Source organism: Crinia signifera, chromosome 2 (assembly GCF_055691185.1).
Source record: "Crinia signifera chromosome 2, ASM5569118v1, whole genome shotgun sequence".
Classification (NCBI taxonomy): Eukaryota; Metazoa; Chordata; class Amphibia; order Anura; family Myobatrachidae; genus Crinia; species Crinia signifera.
The window spans coordinates 53,681,117-53,699,253 of NC_139218.1; the positions used below are offsets into that span (position 1 = coordinate 53,681,117).

An 18,137-nucleotide genomic window follows, 5' to 3' on the forward strand; every position below is an offset into this window, starting at 1 on the left:
CAACTATACCCCCCCCCCCCCCCCCCCCAAGGATGACAGGCAGGCACAGTTTTTAGAGATCTGTGACTCAAGAATATTTGTGAATCACTGGATTAGACTTATTGTAAAAGTCAATATCTGAAATTGCATAAATAAATGTAATTCTGATCAGCTTTCTCTAATAAAAAATTTTCTAACAGGTTTCCAAACGGCCCCCAAGCCCGGATAGCTCTCTGTGTTAAGTGTTTCAGCCTCCTGTCCCTTATCTGCCTCAGGATAGGGAGAGAAATGGTCCAGCTGCATCTTGGTGATGCTCTCAGAACCTTCTTCAGCAACTTCACCGTATTGCATGATGTCCATCAGCAGGTATGCCGGTAACCCTGTCATTATTCTCCTCAAAGTGTGATGTGATAACCCCCCCCCCCCCCATTTTTTTTTTTTTTTGAAAGTTTATAAACCTGTAGCCTTCAGTCAACATCAAAACTCATAAACTATGTTTTCTTGTCAATCTTTGAAATCTGGTCAGTAGGTGACTGCTATAGTCCACTATGTGCAATCCTCTGCCAACCACCTTGTGGGCAGTGTAATCAGAGGGCCATATATTTATTTGTTGTTATACAGATGATCTTACATGCCAATTACAGCCAGAGGTTAGGGGTCCTGCCCGTTGAGTTGTTTAAATCTTTCTAGTTTCTGGGTGGATGTGAACAAATTCATATTTTTTAAGTAGTACAACTTGTCATCCCCATGACTCCCAAATTCTATCTGCTGCATTGCACCACCAAAACAAAGAGGCACAACCTATTTTCCCTGTTGCCACCTGCCATCTTGTGAATGAAACAAAAGCAATGCCCCTTAATAGAAGGTGGTATTTCTATTGTATAGGGTGTATGACCAGTATTCCCAAAATAATTGAAAAAAAAAATGTTGACGGATTTGGTACCTGTGTCTCCATTTCTGTAATTCCCATACACACCCAGGATGCTGATTGTCTGACATTCCTGCTTTTGGTTCTTATGCCCACCCCGGGCTTTCAAAATGTTTCATTCTGGAAGGCTACTAATGTCTTTCTGTTATATATGATATGATATTGGTAGGGCAGTTCTGTTATAAGCTTTCTTCTCAAGTTTATTTGCATATGTACAGACCTATATGTTCTGGGGGACGTCAACACTCTCAACTGCCTCCAGAAGAGGGGGTTTAGAGTGGCAAAGAGGCACTAAGGGTTCGAAAACTGGGAGTAGATGAGGTTTTTGTAGTATGACTGTTTAGCTAAGGAAAGAGCAGCACTGCAGGATGAGAGAATACGTTTGAAATGGAGGAATTTTACCGGGGAGCGAAATAAAGATAGACCTTGAGTGTTGTTGTTTTTTTTGTCAGATTGGACATATAGGGTTTTTTGTTACTTGTATATTATGACGGCGCCTGATTTTATCTAAATCGCATACAATTTAGCGGACAATTTGTGACCGATTCGATCCGCGATGCGATTTTCGGCCGATTTTCCGCAATTTCCTGCCAATTTGCATGCTATTCCATCCATGCACACCCCAAGATCCAAGTCAGCCCGAAGCGTGGCGAGCGGGCGCTGAAAACATGTCAAGTAATCAGTGTCCACTCGCTGCGCTCGCCACGCTTCGGGATCGTTTTCCGCGTCCCCTCCTGGGGCTCGCAACACTTAGGGCTCGGTGGCTCTCTGCCTACGTGGATAGTGGGGGTATGAACAGGTCGGGAGGACGCGTACCGCGTCCGCTCGCCACACTCCGGGCTAACTTGGATAGTGGGGGTGTGCAATGATGGAATTGCGTGCAAATCGGCAGGAAATCACGTAAAATCAGCCGCTAAATCGCATGCGATTTGCGGACTATTTTTGGCCGATTTCGCGGGCGCCGAGATAATTCACAAGTATCGGGTTTTTTTACAGGCTGGTTTCCAAAAGCAAACTCTTTCTTTAATGGACAAAACCATGTGCACTGCAGGTGGCGCTGATGTAACATGTGCAGCGACAGTTACATTTGGGTGAGTTATTTAGATTTAAGTTTGAACACACCCCACCCAAATGTAACTCTCTGCATGTTACACCCGCCTCACCTGCAATGCACGTAGTTTTGTCCTTTTTAAAGAAGGAGTTTGCGTATGCAAACCTACCTGAATCACCCCCATAGTGTCCATAAGGAAAAATAGGGTCAGGATATTGAAAAGAGGAGTAGTGGCGCTGTATAAGAGACCAAGCATTAGAAATGCAGGTGATCGTACATTGTTGGTAGATGTGAGTGTTCAACAGCAGTTGTTTTGTTTCAAGTGAAAAGTTTAGATGTTCTTCGCAGGTATTTGTAGTTTAATGTAGATTGTTAGACCTGAGAGGATATGAGGAAAGGTAAAAAAAACTTGCACAGTCTATGTACCTCTGTTGGTCTGACAAACATTTCTTTCAGACTGCAAATGAATACGTGATGCTAACATTCTCTATCTGTTGACTAAAAAATTGAGTGTTCTTTTGTCTTACACACAAATACAGTTCCAGAGACACATTCTCTGAGCACACTAATGTGTGGGAAGACCGAACAGACAGGGAATCGAAGCAAAGGCTTACAAAGCTTCAAGGCCACTTTTATTGAATGAGCCATTGTGTCATCCCATTTACAGGGTCTGAGTTCAGAGGCTTCGAATACAATGGAGGCGTCGGTACAGAGTGTCAGGTGCTCAGATGGCAGAACGCTGCTTGTGGACTTCTCTCTGATTGAGGAGCTGGAGAAGGTGTACAATGCAGAGATGGCATATGCCACATTCATCCCATTTTCTTGTCTCATAGGTAAGCAGGTGTCCAATTTCTCCACAATATGTGCACAAATTGCTTAACCTGAGTTAGCGTTTGCATATATGTAGATCATTAATAGAAACGTAGGAGTATCTAGAGTGAGATCTAGGTTAGGAATTCTCCAACTATTTTACTCTGGGACCCTGTAAAATTTATTACAGGTCCACAGCAAGTTAGTGCAGAATGGCCGCCACGTGTGGTCAGCGGACAGCACATTCTTGGCAGCGTTGTGGAGGCACAAAATTATGCATGGAGCCTGAAGTATCAGACAGTTCAACAGATATTTCAGACTCCTTGGATCACTGACTGAGAATTTAGAGAAGTCATCAACCTGATGGTCCGCAACATGGTTAACTTTGGGTTTTAGAACTGCTGCTCTAAGTGACTAAAGAGGTGAGAAAAGGGGGGTACACACTGGGGTATACAACTGTGAGTGTGGTTTAGCGAGGTAAAAAACCTTGCGGTCCCCACTCCATATTTTGGATTACTCCCGGAATGTATTCTCCCAATACCCAAGTATAAATCCTATATTTATTTTTCAATGGTCGTCCCGTTCTCTGCTCTGCTCTGAAAATCCCACGGTTTAAGAGAAGAATAAAAAAATAGTTACTCGCCTCTATAGCTGTCTCCACTCAATCTTCCCACTAGGGGTGCCATCCGGGTATCAGAGCAAGTCCAGATAAAATCAGACATAGGATGTATACACTGCATACTTGCCTACCCTTCCCGGGGGCCTCCCACAAATTGGGTCCCCCTCACAGCCCCCTGGGAAGGTGGGCAAGTCTCCCGCATCACCCCACAGCCCCCGCTCCCTCCCTTCCCCTCTGCATAAAATCCAGAATTTTGTGGGTCCGCCAGGCTAAAATTAGACAAATTGCAGTATTTAGCGTCATTTTAGCACCTCCCCAAACCGTGAATTGCCGCTGCGGACTGTCATGGGGGTGGGGCTTGATGATGTCAGACTTGTACCGCCCCCGACATTTAGCCTCGTCCCACCCACCTTTCACTTCTCTTCTGGCTTCTCCCGGAGAGGAGTGAAGAAAAGTAGGCAGGAAAGAAACGCTGTTCGATTTTATTCTATTTTTCTATTTGATTTTGCTTATATAGGTGAAATCAGCCGCATTCAATGCCGATTCGATCCCAATGGGCGCTCCCGTTTACTCTATATCGAATAGAAAACTAGACTGGGCAGGCAAGACTATATAATACAGATGTAGTACAGAATCAAATGCGTTTTGCATGCCGTGTATTTCGATGCCGATTGATCGAATCAGGATCTAATCCGCAAGGCAATCGCAACGCGTTTACACCCCTTAACTCTGGGTGTGCGAGAAAAGACACAGTGATTTTCTGTCCTGCAAACCCCTCAGCTGCCAGAAACATCCAGTGCTACTCCGCCTTTCTAATTTCTTGCTGTCAATTGAATTCCCTTTGTAGTGTATATAAATGAATTGTTCTATATTTTATTATAAGCATTTAAAATGTATTCTATGTGTGTGTGAGTCCATTTTCTTTTTCTTTTTGAAGCATCCCAAAAATATATTAAACCAAATCACCAAAAAGTCATGGGAATAAGAAATCGTGATTAACACCAAGTAGTGGGCAAATCTGTAAAATAAATCACGATATGGCATTCACATTAGTTACTCTGATCTCCTCAATAATTATAAACTGCACAACTCCCTCACATAATCCATAATATGGCCGTGCTGGAGCAGATGTGGCCCCCCATTGAAACTGCCACACACACAACTTTAATGCTCCTTCCCCTGCTGAATGCATCCGTGGCTGGACACTGTTAAACTGGCAGCAGGAATAGGATTATCTGTGTCCTGAGTGATGTAACTGGCATGTGGACACTGTCCAATCAGTAAGAGGCGCATGGATCCCTGGGGGAGAGAGACAGCCTGTGCTGTGGTCGTTACAGAGGTGTTATGGGATAGTTGGCAGTTAGCCAACTATCCCATGAAGGTGCCCATACACGGTACAATGGTGCTGTGCGATGCACGCTCCCGTGGGTATCCCATCGCAGTCTGTGCAGCCCCTGCTTTTAGTACTTGATTGCATTGTATCTAGTACAAAAAGTACTATGCTTGTATGCTTTTTGTACTAGATGCTATGCAATCTAGTACTAAAAGGATGGAGTTCATTGCACCGTGTATGGGCACCATAAGACCAGCAACTTGGAGCAGAGGCACCTGGTGTGTGTGTGTGTGTGTGTGTGTGTGTGTGTGTGTGTGTGTGTGTGTGTGAGACGAGTGCTGCCATCTTCTGTTGTCAGGGATTCAGATCTCTGCTGATGTTGAAGCAGAGGTGGGACAGAGGCAGAGCAGATAAGCACAGAAGTGCTATTAAGGCAGAACAAGGGCAGGTCTACTGCTATTATGGACACCTGGCAGGCTGTAAGGTATAATTACAGTCCTCTGTGAGCAGCAGTCACAGCCGCACTGAGACAGCCAGGGATATAGAACAGTGATATCTGCAGCAGATTAGTAAAAGACTGAGCTAGCAATTCACACTGAACTACATAAATGTCCTGAAGGAGAGTGCCAAACTTCCCCTGCAGTTACATATTCTGTTACAGAGTATGATGGAGAGCACCCAGGTATTTTAGAGCACCCCATTCTTACCAGAAGTCAGCACTACTGCACAAGTCAGACTGTGTTACCGCAGTGTATCAGTGAAAACCCGAGCAACGAAGTGTCAGAGAGCTCTTATATTTACTAAGCTAAACGTGCACGCACTCTTAAGTAGTTGGGATTATTAGTAGAAAGCTACATGCATGTTATTAGTAATGTCGTATTTCATTATATAATTGTTTTGTTGCACTGTAATTCTATGTTCTTATTGTATGTTTGTTTCAATTGTATTTGCTGAGAATCCCTTGATCCCGAGTATTTCGGATAAGGGATTTTTACGGTTTTTGGATTAAAAATTTTTTTTTTACATACTTACCTGGTCCCTGGGCGTCCCCCGGCATCCACGGCGGCCTTCAGGATCTTCTTCGGCGGTCCCGAGGATGCATTGTGCGAGTTTGCAGGTGCGCCGTTGATGTCACCGGCGCACCCGCGCAATGCACTTCTGGGACAGCTGAAGAAGATCCTGAAGGCCGTGGTGGACATCGGGGGACTTGGTGAGTATGAAAAAAGGGCCTGGATTGGGGGGGAATGAAATATTCTAAAAAAAAGTTTTTGGAATATTTTGGATAAGAGCTCTCCGGATACAGGAGATTCTTCCTGTATTTACAAGATTTACTTCCGTGCCTTACTTAATAAATTGATTTTTCTTTTAATATTTGTGTATGGTATACACCAGGCATGTCCAAACTTTGGCCCTCCAGCTGTTGTAAAACTACACATCCCAGCATGCCTTGCTATAGTTTTAGCATTCCCTATGAGCAAAACTGGCAATGCATGATGGGACTTGTAGTTTCACAACAGCTGGAGGGCCATAGTTTGGACATGCCTGGTATACACCAACTAGAACAGATTAACACCATCAGCTGTACTATTAGACTCCCTAATATTTCCCTGTAAATTGTAACCTTTGACATGATGCATAGCCGGAGTGTTACACATGCCGATAAGCAAAGTGTGGATGGAGTCTGTTTGCATGGCCCTGCTGTGCTGACACTTAGTATCCGATTTATCATCTCACTGGGAAACCTTGTGTATTGTATTCAGTGCCTAGCCAGGCCTAGGATTTCTCTATATGTTTGGATTTAGGTTTGCTCTAATGAAAATAGCTGGGGCAATTTGTCCCAAATACCCTGGACTGGTGGGTATTCTGATGGTTCATCAGTGAATAGGTTGACACAATATGGGTTGACACAAGCAAAAAGTCAACATGGCAGAGGTCCACACATTATAAAATCAGCATTTTTTTCTTCTTTTGTTTGACTTTTTCATGTTTTACGACCCCCGTGGACCACGATTGGACAATGTAAAGTTAGTGGATCGAGGCACCATGCTTTAAACAGGACGAGCGTACGCGCAACACTAATTGGGGGTCTATGTTGACTGGTGTCAATATTGACACTTGAAAAACTTGTGTTGACATTTTGATTGTGTCGACGCATTGAGGAGCCCTTTGATCCACGAATGCATGTTGGAATTGTAGAGTATAGAGATAGTGATCTATATAACTGATAGGTTATTATTTGGCCATCAAACAAAGAGGTACAGTATACATTAGTAGACCTATAACAAAACCAACAGGTACAAAAGTTACAGTTAAACACTAATTATATAAAGTATGCCCCTCCCCTTCCCCCTGTTTCCAGAAAGACCCTTGACACAAACTCCGTCCTACTATAAGGCATTATGTATTTATTGATTAAACATTTTGTATTACCTGGCCTATTTAGCAAAATCCTACTGGGGACAGATTTTAAGAATCGTGGTTCTACCATCTGATCTCAGAAAAAGCACATTTCAGGACCCGAAATTAAACTTCTCTGGCAACATTGCGAATGCTGTTTAATACAGTGGTTCCCAAACTGTGTGCCTTGGCTCCTATGGGTGCCCTGGGTTGGTGGTCCCGGACGAATTCAAATTGTATTTGGTCAGCAAAAATCAGTGCTAGTGATGTTCCTCACCACATAACTGTACCTAAGAATGACATATAAACGCAACCTATTTAATTTAATATTTTTTTCTAAAGTTCTTGGTATCTAAATTTTGGCCTAGGGGTGCGATGAAAAAAATTCTGATACTCTAGGGCAGGCATGTCCAAAGTCAGGCCCGGGGGCCAATTGCGGCCCGTGCTGTCATTTCAAGCGGCCCGCAGCCTCCAGCTGGAGGCTGAGTATCAGATATGGGAAGCACAGGACACTAAAGGTGGGGCCCCGGCGAGCGCGCCTTTACCTTGCTGTCTGCTGCAGTGAGGAGGTGCCGGCCGCCACAGTCACATGTGTTTGGCGTCCTACCCCTGCTGCTGCAATCAAATATCAACCTACTCCGCACTCACAGTAACAGCAGTGTTTGGGGAGGGGGAAGCTTGCTCCCATAACATGCAGATCGGAGGAGGGCAGCAGCAGGAGCCCAAGCATCTCCTGTCCTTGCAGTGCCTGCTTTGCCTCTCCTTCCTCTGACTCACACAAGGGGTTGGGAAACATACAGAGAATGGAGGGGGCAGAGTGGGGGACATACAGTGAAGGAGGGTCGGGCTGGGGGACATACAGTGAATGAAGGCAGTGATGGCCATTCAGAGAGGGGGGAGCAGGGGCAGGCTGGGGGACATACAGTGAATGGGGGCACTGATGGACATTAAGAGAAGGGGTGCAGAGTGGGGAACATACAGTGAATGGGGGACATACAGTGAAGGAGGGGCAGACTCGGGGACATACAGTGAATGGGGGATGGCTGGGGGAAATACAGTCAGGGGCAGGCTGGGGGGCATAGAGTGAATGGGGGCAGAGTGGGGGACTATTCTGATGTGATTAATGATTCAAAGAATGTCAGATTGAATGGTCGGCCCCCACACATTTACACTTCACCAAATCTGGCCCTCGTCGCAAAAAGTTTGGACACCCCTGCTCTAGGGTACCGTGATTCAAAAAAGTTTGGGAACCACTGGTATAATCAGTTGGCAAGATCATGGCCATCTGCAGATTTAAAAGGGTATTACAACACAAATATTTAAAGAGGAGCTATCTGTAGTAGTTGTCTTATTAATAGGACATGCATATGGCCGAACTTAATACCGTACAGGGTAAGCAGAACCTTAGAGTAACCGAAAATAAACATAACATAATTACCACCACTGTTCTTAGTACACAATACAGCTGGGAAGCAAGGTGTACGAGGGAGTAATCCGTAGATTTTGGGACCTGTATCCCATAGGGACAGCACAACTAGCATTCTTAGATCTGCTGCTAGAGATGTAATTGATGTGCAAAATAAGAAGGCTGTGAAAAAAAAAAAGGGGGGGGGGAGGGCGGTAGACAGCAGACGTGTCAGCCAATGAATGAGGACCAGAGGCAGGATGTAAGCCAAGTAGAAATGTCTGAGGCCGGAGAATGGGATGAGTGACCAAGTGACTTAGTTATGTGGTGAAAGGGTATACTTTGATGAACAAGTGCGTGTTTAAGCTGTGCAGGTTCGGGAAAGTCTGATAGAGCGAGGCCAGTGAAGGCTGTGGGGTGGGGGGCAGCATGGGAAAAGTCTTGGATTTGAGTGTGAAACGCAGTAACTAGGAGGAGAGCATTTCTAAGCGATCTGACTAGATCACCTAGAAATGAAGCATGGATCGCTCCATGTGTATGGCCCCCTTGTGTCCCGGGCATGACTGCATGTAAGCATGTTAATTGGCAGACTGGATAATCTCTATTTCTCACAACCAAGCATGCTTTTTTAATAGTAGTGAAACATATTTATATGTATTTAAAAAATATCTATTGTGTTTTATAAGTCAGTCCAGGAAGAAAGCACTCCAATCCGATTTTCTTAAATCAGCATCAGTGTATTAAAAATATATCCCGTGTATTATTTGGATATCCTTTTAATACACTGATGCTGATTTTAAGAAAATCGTTTTGGAGTGCTTTCTTCCTGGATTCGGGTGTATTCAATGCCGTGGGCGAGCGGTGACAGCGAGCAGGGCTTCCTGCTCGCTGTCACCACTCACCCTGTCAGTATTCAACGCAGCCCCCCTCATACGCCAATCCCCCCTCGCTCCGTTTTTTGAGCGAGGGGGATTGGCGTATGCGGCTCTAGAAGCAGCGAGACTTGCAGCTAAATACAGCGAGTTTTCTGCATTAGCCGCGGGTCTCGCTGTTTTGGGGAAGGATTTCCCTGGAACGTTGAATAGGGCAAGCGGCTGGCAAGGGGGTAAACAGCGAGGATCGTTGGTTTTCTGCAATCCTCGCTGTTTAACCCCCTCACCGGCCACATTGAATACTACCCAATGACTTGTATTTATTCTGAAGTGCAACCACTCGGGATGTAATTATGCATGGAGTGCCAGCATACTGCAGGACTACATAGTGTTCTATAGAAAAATAATATTTTTGTTTTGTAGGAGATGGTATTGGTCAACTGGTTCCAAACAATGAGTTAATATGGAAATTAACAACGGTCTACCAAGAAGCAGTCATTCCGAAGGAAGTTGATAGCCGGGCACAACCCTTTGAATACAGAAGAAGAATACATTCTCCCTTTCACAACTCTGAGGACGACACTCAGTCCGGCACTTTTGGTAGTGTCATGGTTGGCAACCGAATTCAAGTGCCGAAAGAAAACCACCAGCCAACACCAAGGTCCACATTTCGCGTGCCCATTTTGGAGAAATTCCATTCTGACGAAAATCTTTTTAAGCAGGACCTTCAAAAGAGCGCCCACGGACTGTGTGGTAACTGGCTGGCATATTGGCAGCATGAAATTGGTGTAAGCCAACAGGAACCTCATTTTTACTTCCACCAGATCAAGCTACAAAGCTTTGTAGGCCACACTGGTGCAATTAAATGTGTCAAACCTCTAAGTGGAGAAGATTTCTTTCTCAGTGGCAGTAAGGACAAGACTGTCCGTTTGTGGCCTTTGTATAATTCTGGCGATGGCACCAGAGAAATAGAGTCCCGTCTCACCTACACCGAGCACAAGAAAACAGTGTTTTACGTGGGTCAGCTGGAGTCGGTGCAGCAGATAGTGAGCTGTGATGGAGGGGTCTGTATATGGGACCAATTTACAGGTATGAGTAAAAGCTTTGTTCTTCAAAATATACTCTTATTACATGTAACTTGAACACAAATTAACACTACCATACCTACATACATATCTTCATACACTATTACTGCACCAAGTCTCGCGTAACTCTAACGCTGAGCATCTTTTTTATTCAGAAAATATGTTTGCTGCCATGCGATGTAATTAGGGTGCACCAGGAGACAGTATTTCTTAATTTGATATGCAACACTTTTATATCTGTGTGCGACTCAGTCTGAATCTGTATACAAAGTGCTGCAATGCAGTGGCTGGGGCTTTGTACACCCTACGTTCTGTTGTGTTTTATATAGAGACTTAAGCTGTGTACACACACTTCGATTTGCTTTATATTCGTTCTTTTCCATATAGAGAAACCGGGAGCGCGCTTCGAATCGAATGCCACTCGAAAGTGGCCTAAAAACCATTCGTTTTCGATTAGGATTCGATTTTGCTTATAGAAGGGAAAGGGGGAAAAATCGAAGCGTGTGTACACCGCTTTAGTTTCACAGATATATTGCCTTTCAAAATAATCAGCAGAGTCTCCTGGTGCATCTTAGTCACAAACTCACTGGACCTGGCAGCTCACTCTTGCCAGATGTCTCACATCACATGGCGCATTGAGGCTAGTTGTATGTATGAACACACATCTGTATATGTGCTTTCTGAACACATTAAAAGGCATCGTATAGCTACTGAACCATAGAACTTTATCTGAATATCTAGGCTTGTATTTGGCTATAATTCTAGGGTTGACTTTTGAAGGTTTATCCTCAAATAAAAGTGCATTAATTTACCATGCCTTAATTTACACATGTACCTCTCCGCCATTACCAGCTACATACTGTATGGGGTACTGCCTCCATAAAGGGAACATATTATTCCAGTAAACCTATATTTCAATGATGCAATAACGTAACACACACACATTTTGTTTGGCTTATTGGTTTTATTACTGCAACCTATAGTAAGTAAAAATGGCGTTTAAATAATGTTACACATGCATATCCACATTTACATGAACTTTTGTTGGTCAAACTGAAGACGTTGGTGCCTGGTTCTATCGGATGCTGTGCAGCAATGATCAGTGGGCCAGAACCTGTGGAAAATAGTCTCTTGTGTTGTGATTTCATGGTAAAACATTCGTCCCTAAAGAAGTACGCAGCATTCTTGCTTGTATTGTCACTGATATTGGTTTCTAATGTGTTGATAGGCTGCATTGTCACAGGTATTGGTTCCTAGTGTTTTGAGCCATATGTTTTGTTTTTTTAAAAGAAGTTATGGTGTTGTGCCTGTAGTCACAGCCTATTCATACTCGCCGAAGGCGTTCACTCCTTACGACTGCAATGAGAGCCGACGGATCAGACGTGCAGCTTGTCTGATCTGAGGGCCGACCTGCGGAACCACGCATCATAACGAGAATACGCACCATGTGCACATGATCCGTCGAGACTGGACATTAGGGCCCAATGTTGTTATGGTGTATGGGGGCCTTTACACTGTAAAAATTAAGTGTTTCAGAGAATCTTTTTTTTTTTTTTTTGGGGAGTTGACTCGTCTCTTATAACACAACATTCTCTGTTCTTATATAGTGTGACCGTTAGATCCATTGTGCAAATATGCTTTGGGGTTTGTTTTTCTATAAAATTATGTAGAAAACTGAGGTTTCTGCACAATTTTATGAATTGTTGCAGTGTACTAATAGCTTTTCACAGAAATCTCCTGCGGAATACTAAAGTTTAGGACACTGAATGTAATATGAAATTAAGGTACTCTTTACCTAGAACGGCGCCCGCGATCAGAATCGCGGGCGTCGGGGGTAAAAAATCGCGGTGATCGCGGGCATCGCGGGTAAATCGCGGGTACATCAAAATCGGGTACCCGCGATCACCGCGATTTTCCCATAGGGAACAATGTTAAAAAGCCTAATTGACCGCGATTTTGCATTCAATGCCTCAATGCCCGCGATTTTCCCATAGGAATCAATGTTAAATGGGCTACAGAGCCCAAATAGCCCCAATTAACCCTTAAATGTCCCCCCAATTTTTGTACGCCACCCCACGATCCACGCCAACCCGAAGCGTGGCGAGCGCAGCGAGCCCGCGAGGGGCGGCGGTACGCGTCCTCCGACCTTTTCATGCCCTACTATCCACGTCGGCGTGGAGTTGAGAATAGAATAGTGTGGCGAGCGCAGCGAGCCACCGAGCCCGAAGCGTGGCGAGCGCACGCGGATACCTTCACAGGTAAACGCGTCCCTTCACGGGCTTCACAGGTGTCCGCGTCGCCACGGACACCTGTGAAGTCCGCGAGGGGACGCGTATAACTGTGAAGGTATCCGCGTCCCCTCGCGGGGCTCGCTGCGCTCGCCACGCTTCGGGCTCGGTGGCTCGCTGCGCTCGCCACACTATTCTATTCTCAACTCCACGCCGACGTGGATAGTAGGGCATGAAAAGGTCGGAGGACGCGTACCGCCGCCCCTCGCGGGCTCGCTGCGCTCGCCACGCTTCGGGTTGGTGTGGATCGTGGGGTGGCGTACAAAAATTGGGGGGACATTTAAGGGTTAATTGTGCCTATTTGGGCTCTGTAGACCATTTAACATTGATTCCTATGGGAAAATCGCGGGCATTGAGGCATTGAATGCAAAATCGCGGTCAATTAGGCTTTTTAACATTGTTCCCTATGGGAAAATCGCGGTGATCGCGGGCATCGCGTCGCGGCCGTTTATGTACTGCCCGCGATGTCGCGATCACCGCGATGGGCGCCGTTCTAGGTAAAGAGTACCGAAATTAATTTTGGTTTCTTTCTATCTTTTCTTAATTTACTTTAATAATGTAATTGCAAAGTATTGTACTTTGGAATTTTTAGAATTCCTGTTCTGCCATCTAGTGGAATATTGTGGCATTGTTACTCTGATCTTCCGAAACACTGTTCTGTACACAAGTTGTCACTACTGTGCGCTTTTAGCATTGCAGCCTTTGAAAGTCCAAGCATATAGCATATGACTGCTACCAAGTTGGCTGTGGACAAATAGACAGGTGTGGTAGGATCCTACGGCTTTTACACCAAGCACATAGCTAAATTAATTTTTAAGCTAAACACTATAAGAGAGCAGGGATAACAGCCAGTCACATTAATATAATCCAATAATCGGAATCTAGGCAGTAACCCAAGCTACGCCATAGAATGGATCTGATATTAGTGTGCCAGTATTACGGGAACTTTCATTAAACAATTCAGGTACCACATATTTATTTGAAAATTTTAATTGGACAGATTGTGGCGGATTCTGGATCACTTGTAAACAGTCTCCAGGCCATTCGCAGCAGGGAGGGCGAGGCATTGGTGGCACTGGGCCATGGGAACACCCAGCGTTATATGGCTGTCCCCATGAAAATGTTGGGTGCTCGCATGGGTACGTGGGCGGCTGAATCACATGACGTCAGCCGCCCCCCCTGTCTTTGTCTGGGCACCCACAAATAAGTCACTTGAGACTTGCTTCTCTTTGCAAAGGCAGGAGATTGAAGTGAATGATTTCTCCTGCAGTGTCGGCTTGCATGGGGGTGTGTCTTACCAAGTCAACCAGGATTGGCCCATTGTGTGTACAGTGACATTTTACATCCTAGTGTAGCTTGCGGCATTGCACACATCCTTATCATTTTAAAGCCATCTTGTGTGTATGTGTTTATTCTGTAATCCATATAAATAAGTAAAAATAAAATTAACCCATCCTTATATATATTTTTTCAATTAATGTGGTTACATAATGCACGCATTTGTGTTTGATAGGTCAAACGATTCGGACCTACGAAGCTGGCGATACTAAAGTGCCCATAACAGCTGTGGCCACCATGCCACCTCCATATTGCAGTGTGACATTTGGAAGCTCTGACTCAATGCTTCGTTTCATCGACCCCCGGAAACCAGGACTTCAGGTATCTGAATATTACGTGCTCATTCTTAATCTCTCACGTTTGCTATTTGTTTGTCTGTCAGATTTGATGTAAGCTGTAATACCCGGTATAACTGGATAAATCTGCTTGCAGCAGGTGACCTGTTTGGAAGAGCGCTTCTCCTTTTAGGGGACACTGAGTATACGGTGGAGCAGCAGACCCTGGGCACCAACCAGATCATTTTTCTTTCCTAGAAGTACAGATTCCCTCTCTGCTATACCCCACTCCCTCAGCCAATAGGATCAGTTTACGTCTGATGCATGGCATGGAGGTTGCTGCTAAGCAGCCTCTTTTCTACTTGCCCATTTTTTTTCCTCTTATGCTTTAATGAACAGGTGGTGAGTCAGTGTAAGATGCCCTCACTGCCACTCCACTTCCCAGTTACAATGGCTGGCCACCAGCCAGCTTCTCCACACTGGGCACAGCTGTAGCTGGACAACAAGGAGCAGATCATGTAGCTTCCTGCTTGTAAGAAGCCAGGTACATTGTTGGTCTCACTGCCGTTGAGGTAGGCCACCGGCGGTGCTGACAAGTGGGGTCCAGGTCCTCTCCTCCAGGGCACTGCTAAAGGCTGCCATTTCCCTGGAGGGTTTTGCCAGAAAAGGGGGGGAGGGTTGAATATCCCCATTAGCCCTAACCTGATCCTTTGCCCTTCCCTGTTCCTAGGCTGCATGCCAAGTTGGATTCTTTCCTCTCTCCTTCCCTCCTGGGTTTTCATTGTTCTGTCTTTAAGGGTCGTGCAGCTTAAAGACCCCAGGGAGTGATTCCGGTTGTTTGGTCAACTATGTCTAGGTCGACCACTATTGGTCGTTAGGCAATAGGTCTACATTTGAACGGTCAACGTGCGATAGGTCGAACACAAGTTCGACACAAGCAAAAGGTCAGCATGGTAAGGGTCATCCCATGAAAGGGTCGATTTTGAGTTTTTCACAGAGGTAGAGAAACCCTTGAAAATCTTGTCAACCTTTTACCTGTTGACCAATAGTGGTTAGCCTATTGACCTAATAAGCCACACTTGCAATGGAGGGCGATGCTGCTGTGATATGTACCATTTTCTGCAGGAGTCTCCAACACCGTTACTTCACTGCAGGCTCTGAGCCACGATGGTCTGTTCGAGGATTGCTGCGCTGATGTGCAGAATGACTGTTCTTTTGCCAGGGTTCCCCCTTCAAAAAAAAGGTTTATAATCTACCCTCTTATAAGCCATGCTCCATTTAGCTTATCAGCGGTTAGCTTCCAAATGTGCTCCTCCATTACAGCAACCTCCAGATGGGGTCATCCTCTATGTACACATTCTGATGCAGGAGGCAGTATCAGAACCAGCATCAGTGCCTCTCTCAATCTTCATTACAGCATATGCTGGAACAGCCGTATAAGCAATAGTCTGCTAGACAGGATCGTGCTATCCCCCCTCCTTCTCTATACCTGATGAGTCTCATAACCAGGTGGACATCCATCCTTATCAAGGATTCGGGCATGACTACTCCTGTTGAGGCACTGCTATAATAGTGTAAGAAGGAGGATGCAGTATTTCTCTCCTTTTCTCCATTAGAGGACCTCTTAGCAGAAGCTTGGCTACAGCCAAACATTGCTTTTGTAGTCTCTTATGGATGTTTTTACTTTTTACCCTCTGCTTATAGGGTTACGTGTTTAACGCCACCAACTGTGGTTGTTCATACTACCCGCATGGTAGGCAGACTCCGATTCCGAGAAGGTGCTGTAACCTCTCCCCTTTTAAGGGTTGGCATATTTGGCTAGATACATTTTTGTCACAGTAGCTTTTTTGACATTCGTGACTGCCAAATCGAGATCTTTATCCTTTCTTCTCTTGGGCAAAGCCAAATGGCAATCCTTCTGCAGATTTCAGGACTCCTCTAAAATTACAAAGCCCTGAATCATCCAGCACCAAAACCTGTCTCAAAACAGGTTGGTTCCTTACCAGGGAACTTTGAGCATGGGAGACAAACTTCTCTTTAGTTTGAGGCCTGACATGTGGGTAGAAGTCACCATCCTCAATCAGTACGTCCTCACATTTCCCAAGTGGCATCCTACTTTATTTATTTTCTACAGGCCTTCCCTCAGATCTCAGATAAGCAGAGGCCTTGCAAACTTCAATTCAGTCTCTTCTGGCTGTCATTACATAGTTACATAGTAGTTAAGGCTGAATAAAGACTTGCGTCCATCTAGTTCAGGGGTCTTCAACCTTTAAGACAGCGTGGGCCACCTAAAAAAATCCAGTGAAGCCCGAGGGCCACTATACTCTACTGCGGTATTTCGGACAGCCTCATAGAATCACAGCTCCCCTATAACGTCAGCACATTCCTATTAGATAGTTGGCACAGCCGCCCATACTCAGCACATAACCCCACACACACACACACACACACACACACACACACACACACACACACACACACACACACACACACACAAATAGTTATCAGCAGCCAATTTGGGTTCCAGTGCAAACAGTAAAATTTGTGCCCCCCCCCCCCCCCCATATATAATTTAATATTGAATAAATTGCACGCTCCCAAAAAAGGGGTGTGGCCTAATTATAACAAGTGTGAACTAGCAGGAAAACAATTACCTGACACCTCTTTTGCAACCTGCATGACCAGACATTGGTTACCGCAGGAATGGTCATTGTCCTCACATGCTTAAGTTGACTGAAGGCTGCACAGTGACATATAAACATGAAGGCCCACACAGTGACCTAGTACGCCTCACAGATCGAACCCAAACAATGAAAGGCTACTTAAATCAATATACACTGTTACACTGTTTATCCATAATACACATTACACATTATGCCGCACACCGTGATGCCCATTACACATTAATCCACACAAAAATTATGCCCATTGCACATTATGCCCCACACTGATGCCCATTATGCCACAGACCATAATGCCAGCAGTACTCCTGCTTATACATATGATGCCCCAGCAGTGCCCCTCACACACAATGCCCCAGCAGTGCCCCTCACACACAATGCCCCAGCAGTGCCCCTCACACACAATGCCCCAGCAGTGCCCCTCACACACAATGCCCCAGCAGTCCCCCTCACACACAATGCCCCAGCAGTGCCCCTCACACACACAATGCCCCAGCAGTGCCCCTCACACACACAATGCCCCAACAGTGCCCCTCACACACAATGCCCCCAGTAATGCCCCACACACAATGCCCCCAGTAATGCCTGCAGCATTGCCAGGTTCCCTGCTCCCGCCAGCTGTACCTCCTCATCCTGCAGCTTTGTCGGGTCACCTGCTTCCACCATCCATGCCTCCTCCTGCAGTTTCGGCGGGTCCCCTCCGCCAGCTGTGCCTCCTCCTCCTGCAGTTCCAGCACCGGGTCCCCTGCTCCCGCCAGCTGCGTCTCCTCCTCCCGCAGCTTTGCCGGGTCCCAACTCCCCAGCTCGTGAGCAGACGTGCCTCCTCCTCCCTCAGCCGCGCTGGATCCACTCCTCTGCCCTGCCTGCAGCCAATGGAAATTGGGTAGGCGGCACCCGGGGGGACTCCATTACGCTGCCTCCCTCGGCAGTGTTTTCTTTTACTTTAAAAAAAAAATCCGGTACTTATGTATTATCTGGGCTCCCATGTTAAATGCACCCCATTTTTTCATACCCCTACTATCCAACTACGCACGGAGTTGATATTATATAGTGTGGCGAGCGCAGCGAGCCACCGT

At 45.7% G+C, this 18,137-nt stretch overlaps 1 protein-coding gene across 3 annotated transcripts in view; it reads left to right on the top strand.

Moving 5' to 3' along the window:
* Window positions 1-18,137, top strand: part of WDR81 (WD repeat domain 81) — a 55,588-nt gene that overhangs the window by 30,528 nt on the left and 6,923 nt on the right. For all 3 annotated transcript variants that reach the window (XM_083172124.1, XM_083172126.1, XM_083172125.1), the window contains 4 exons: window positions 180-345; window positions 2,626-2,791; window positions 9,818-10,483; window positions 14,281-14,426. In XM_083172124.1, the coding sequence (XP_083028250.1) occupies window positions 180-345; window positions 2,626-2,791; window positions 9,818-10,483; window positions 14,281-14,426 (1,144 nt within the window). The remainder of the gene's footprint in view (window positions 1-179; window positions 346-2,625; window positions 2,792-9,817; window positions 10,484-14,280; window positions 14,427-18,137) is intronic.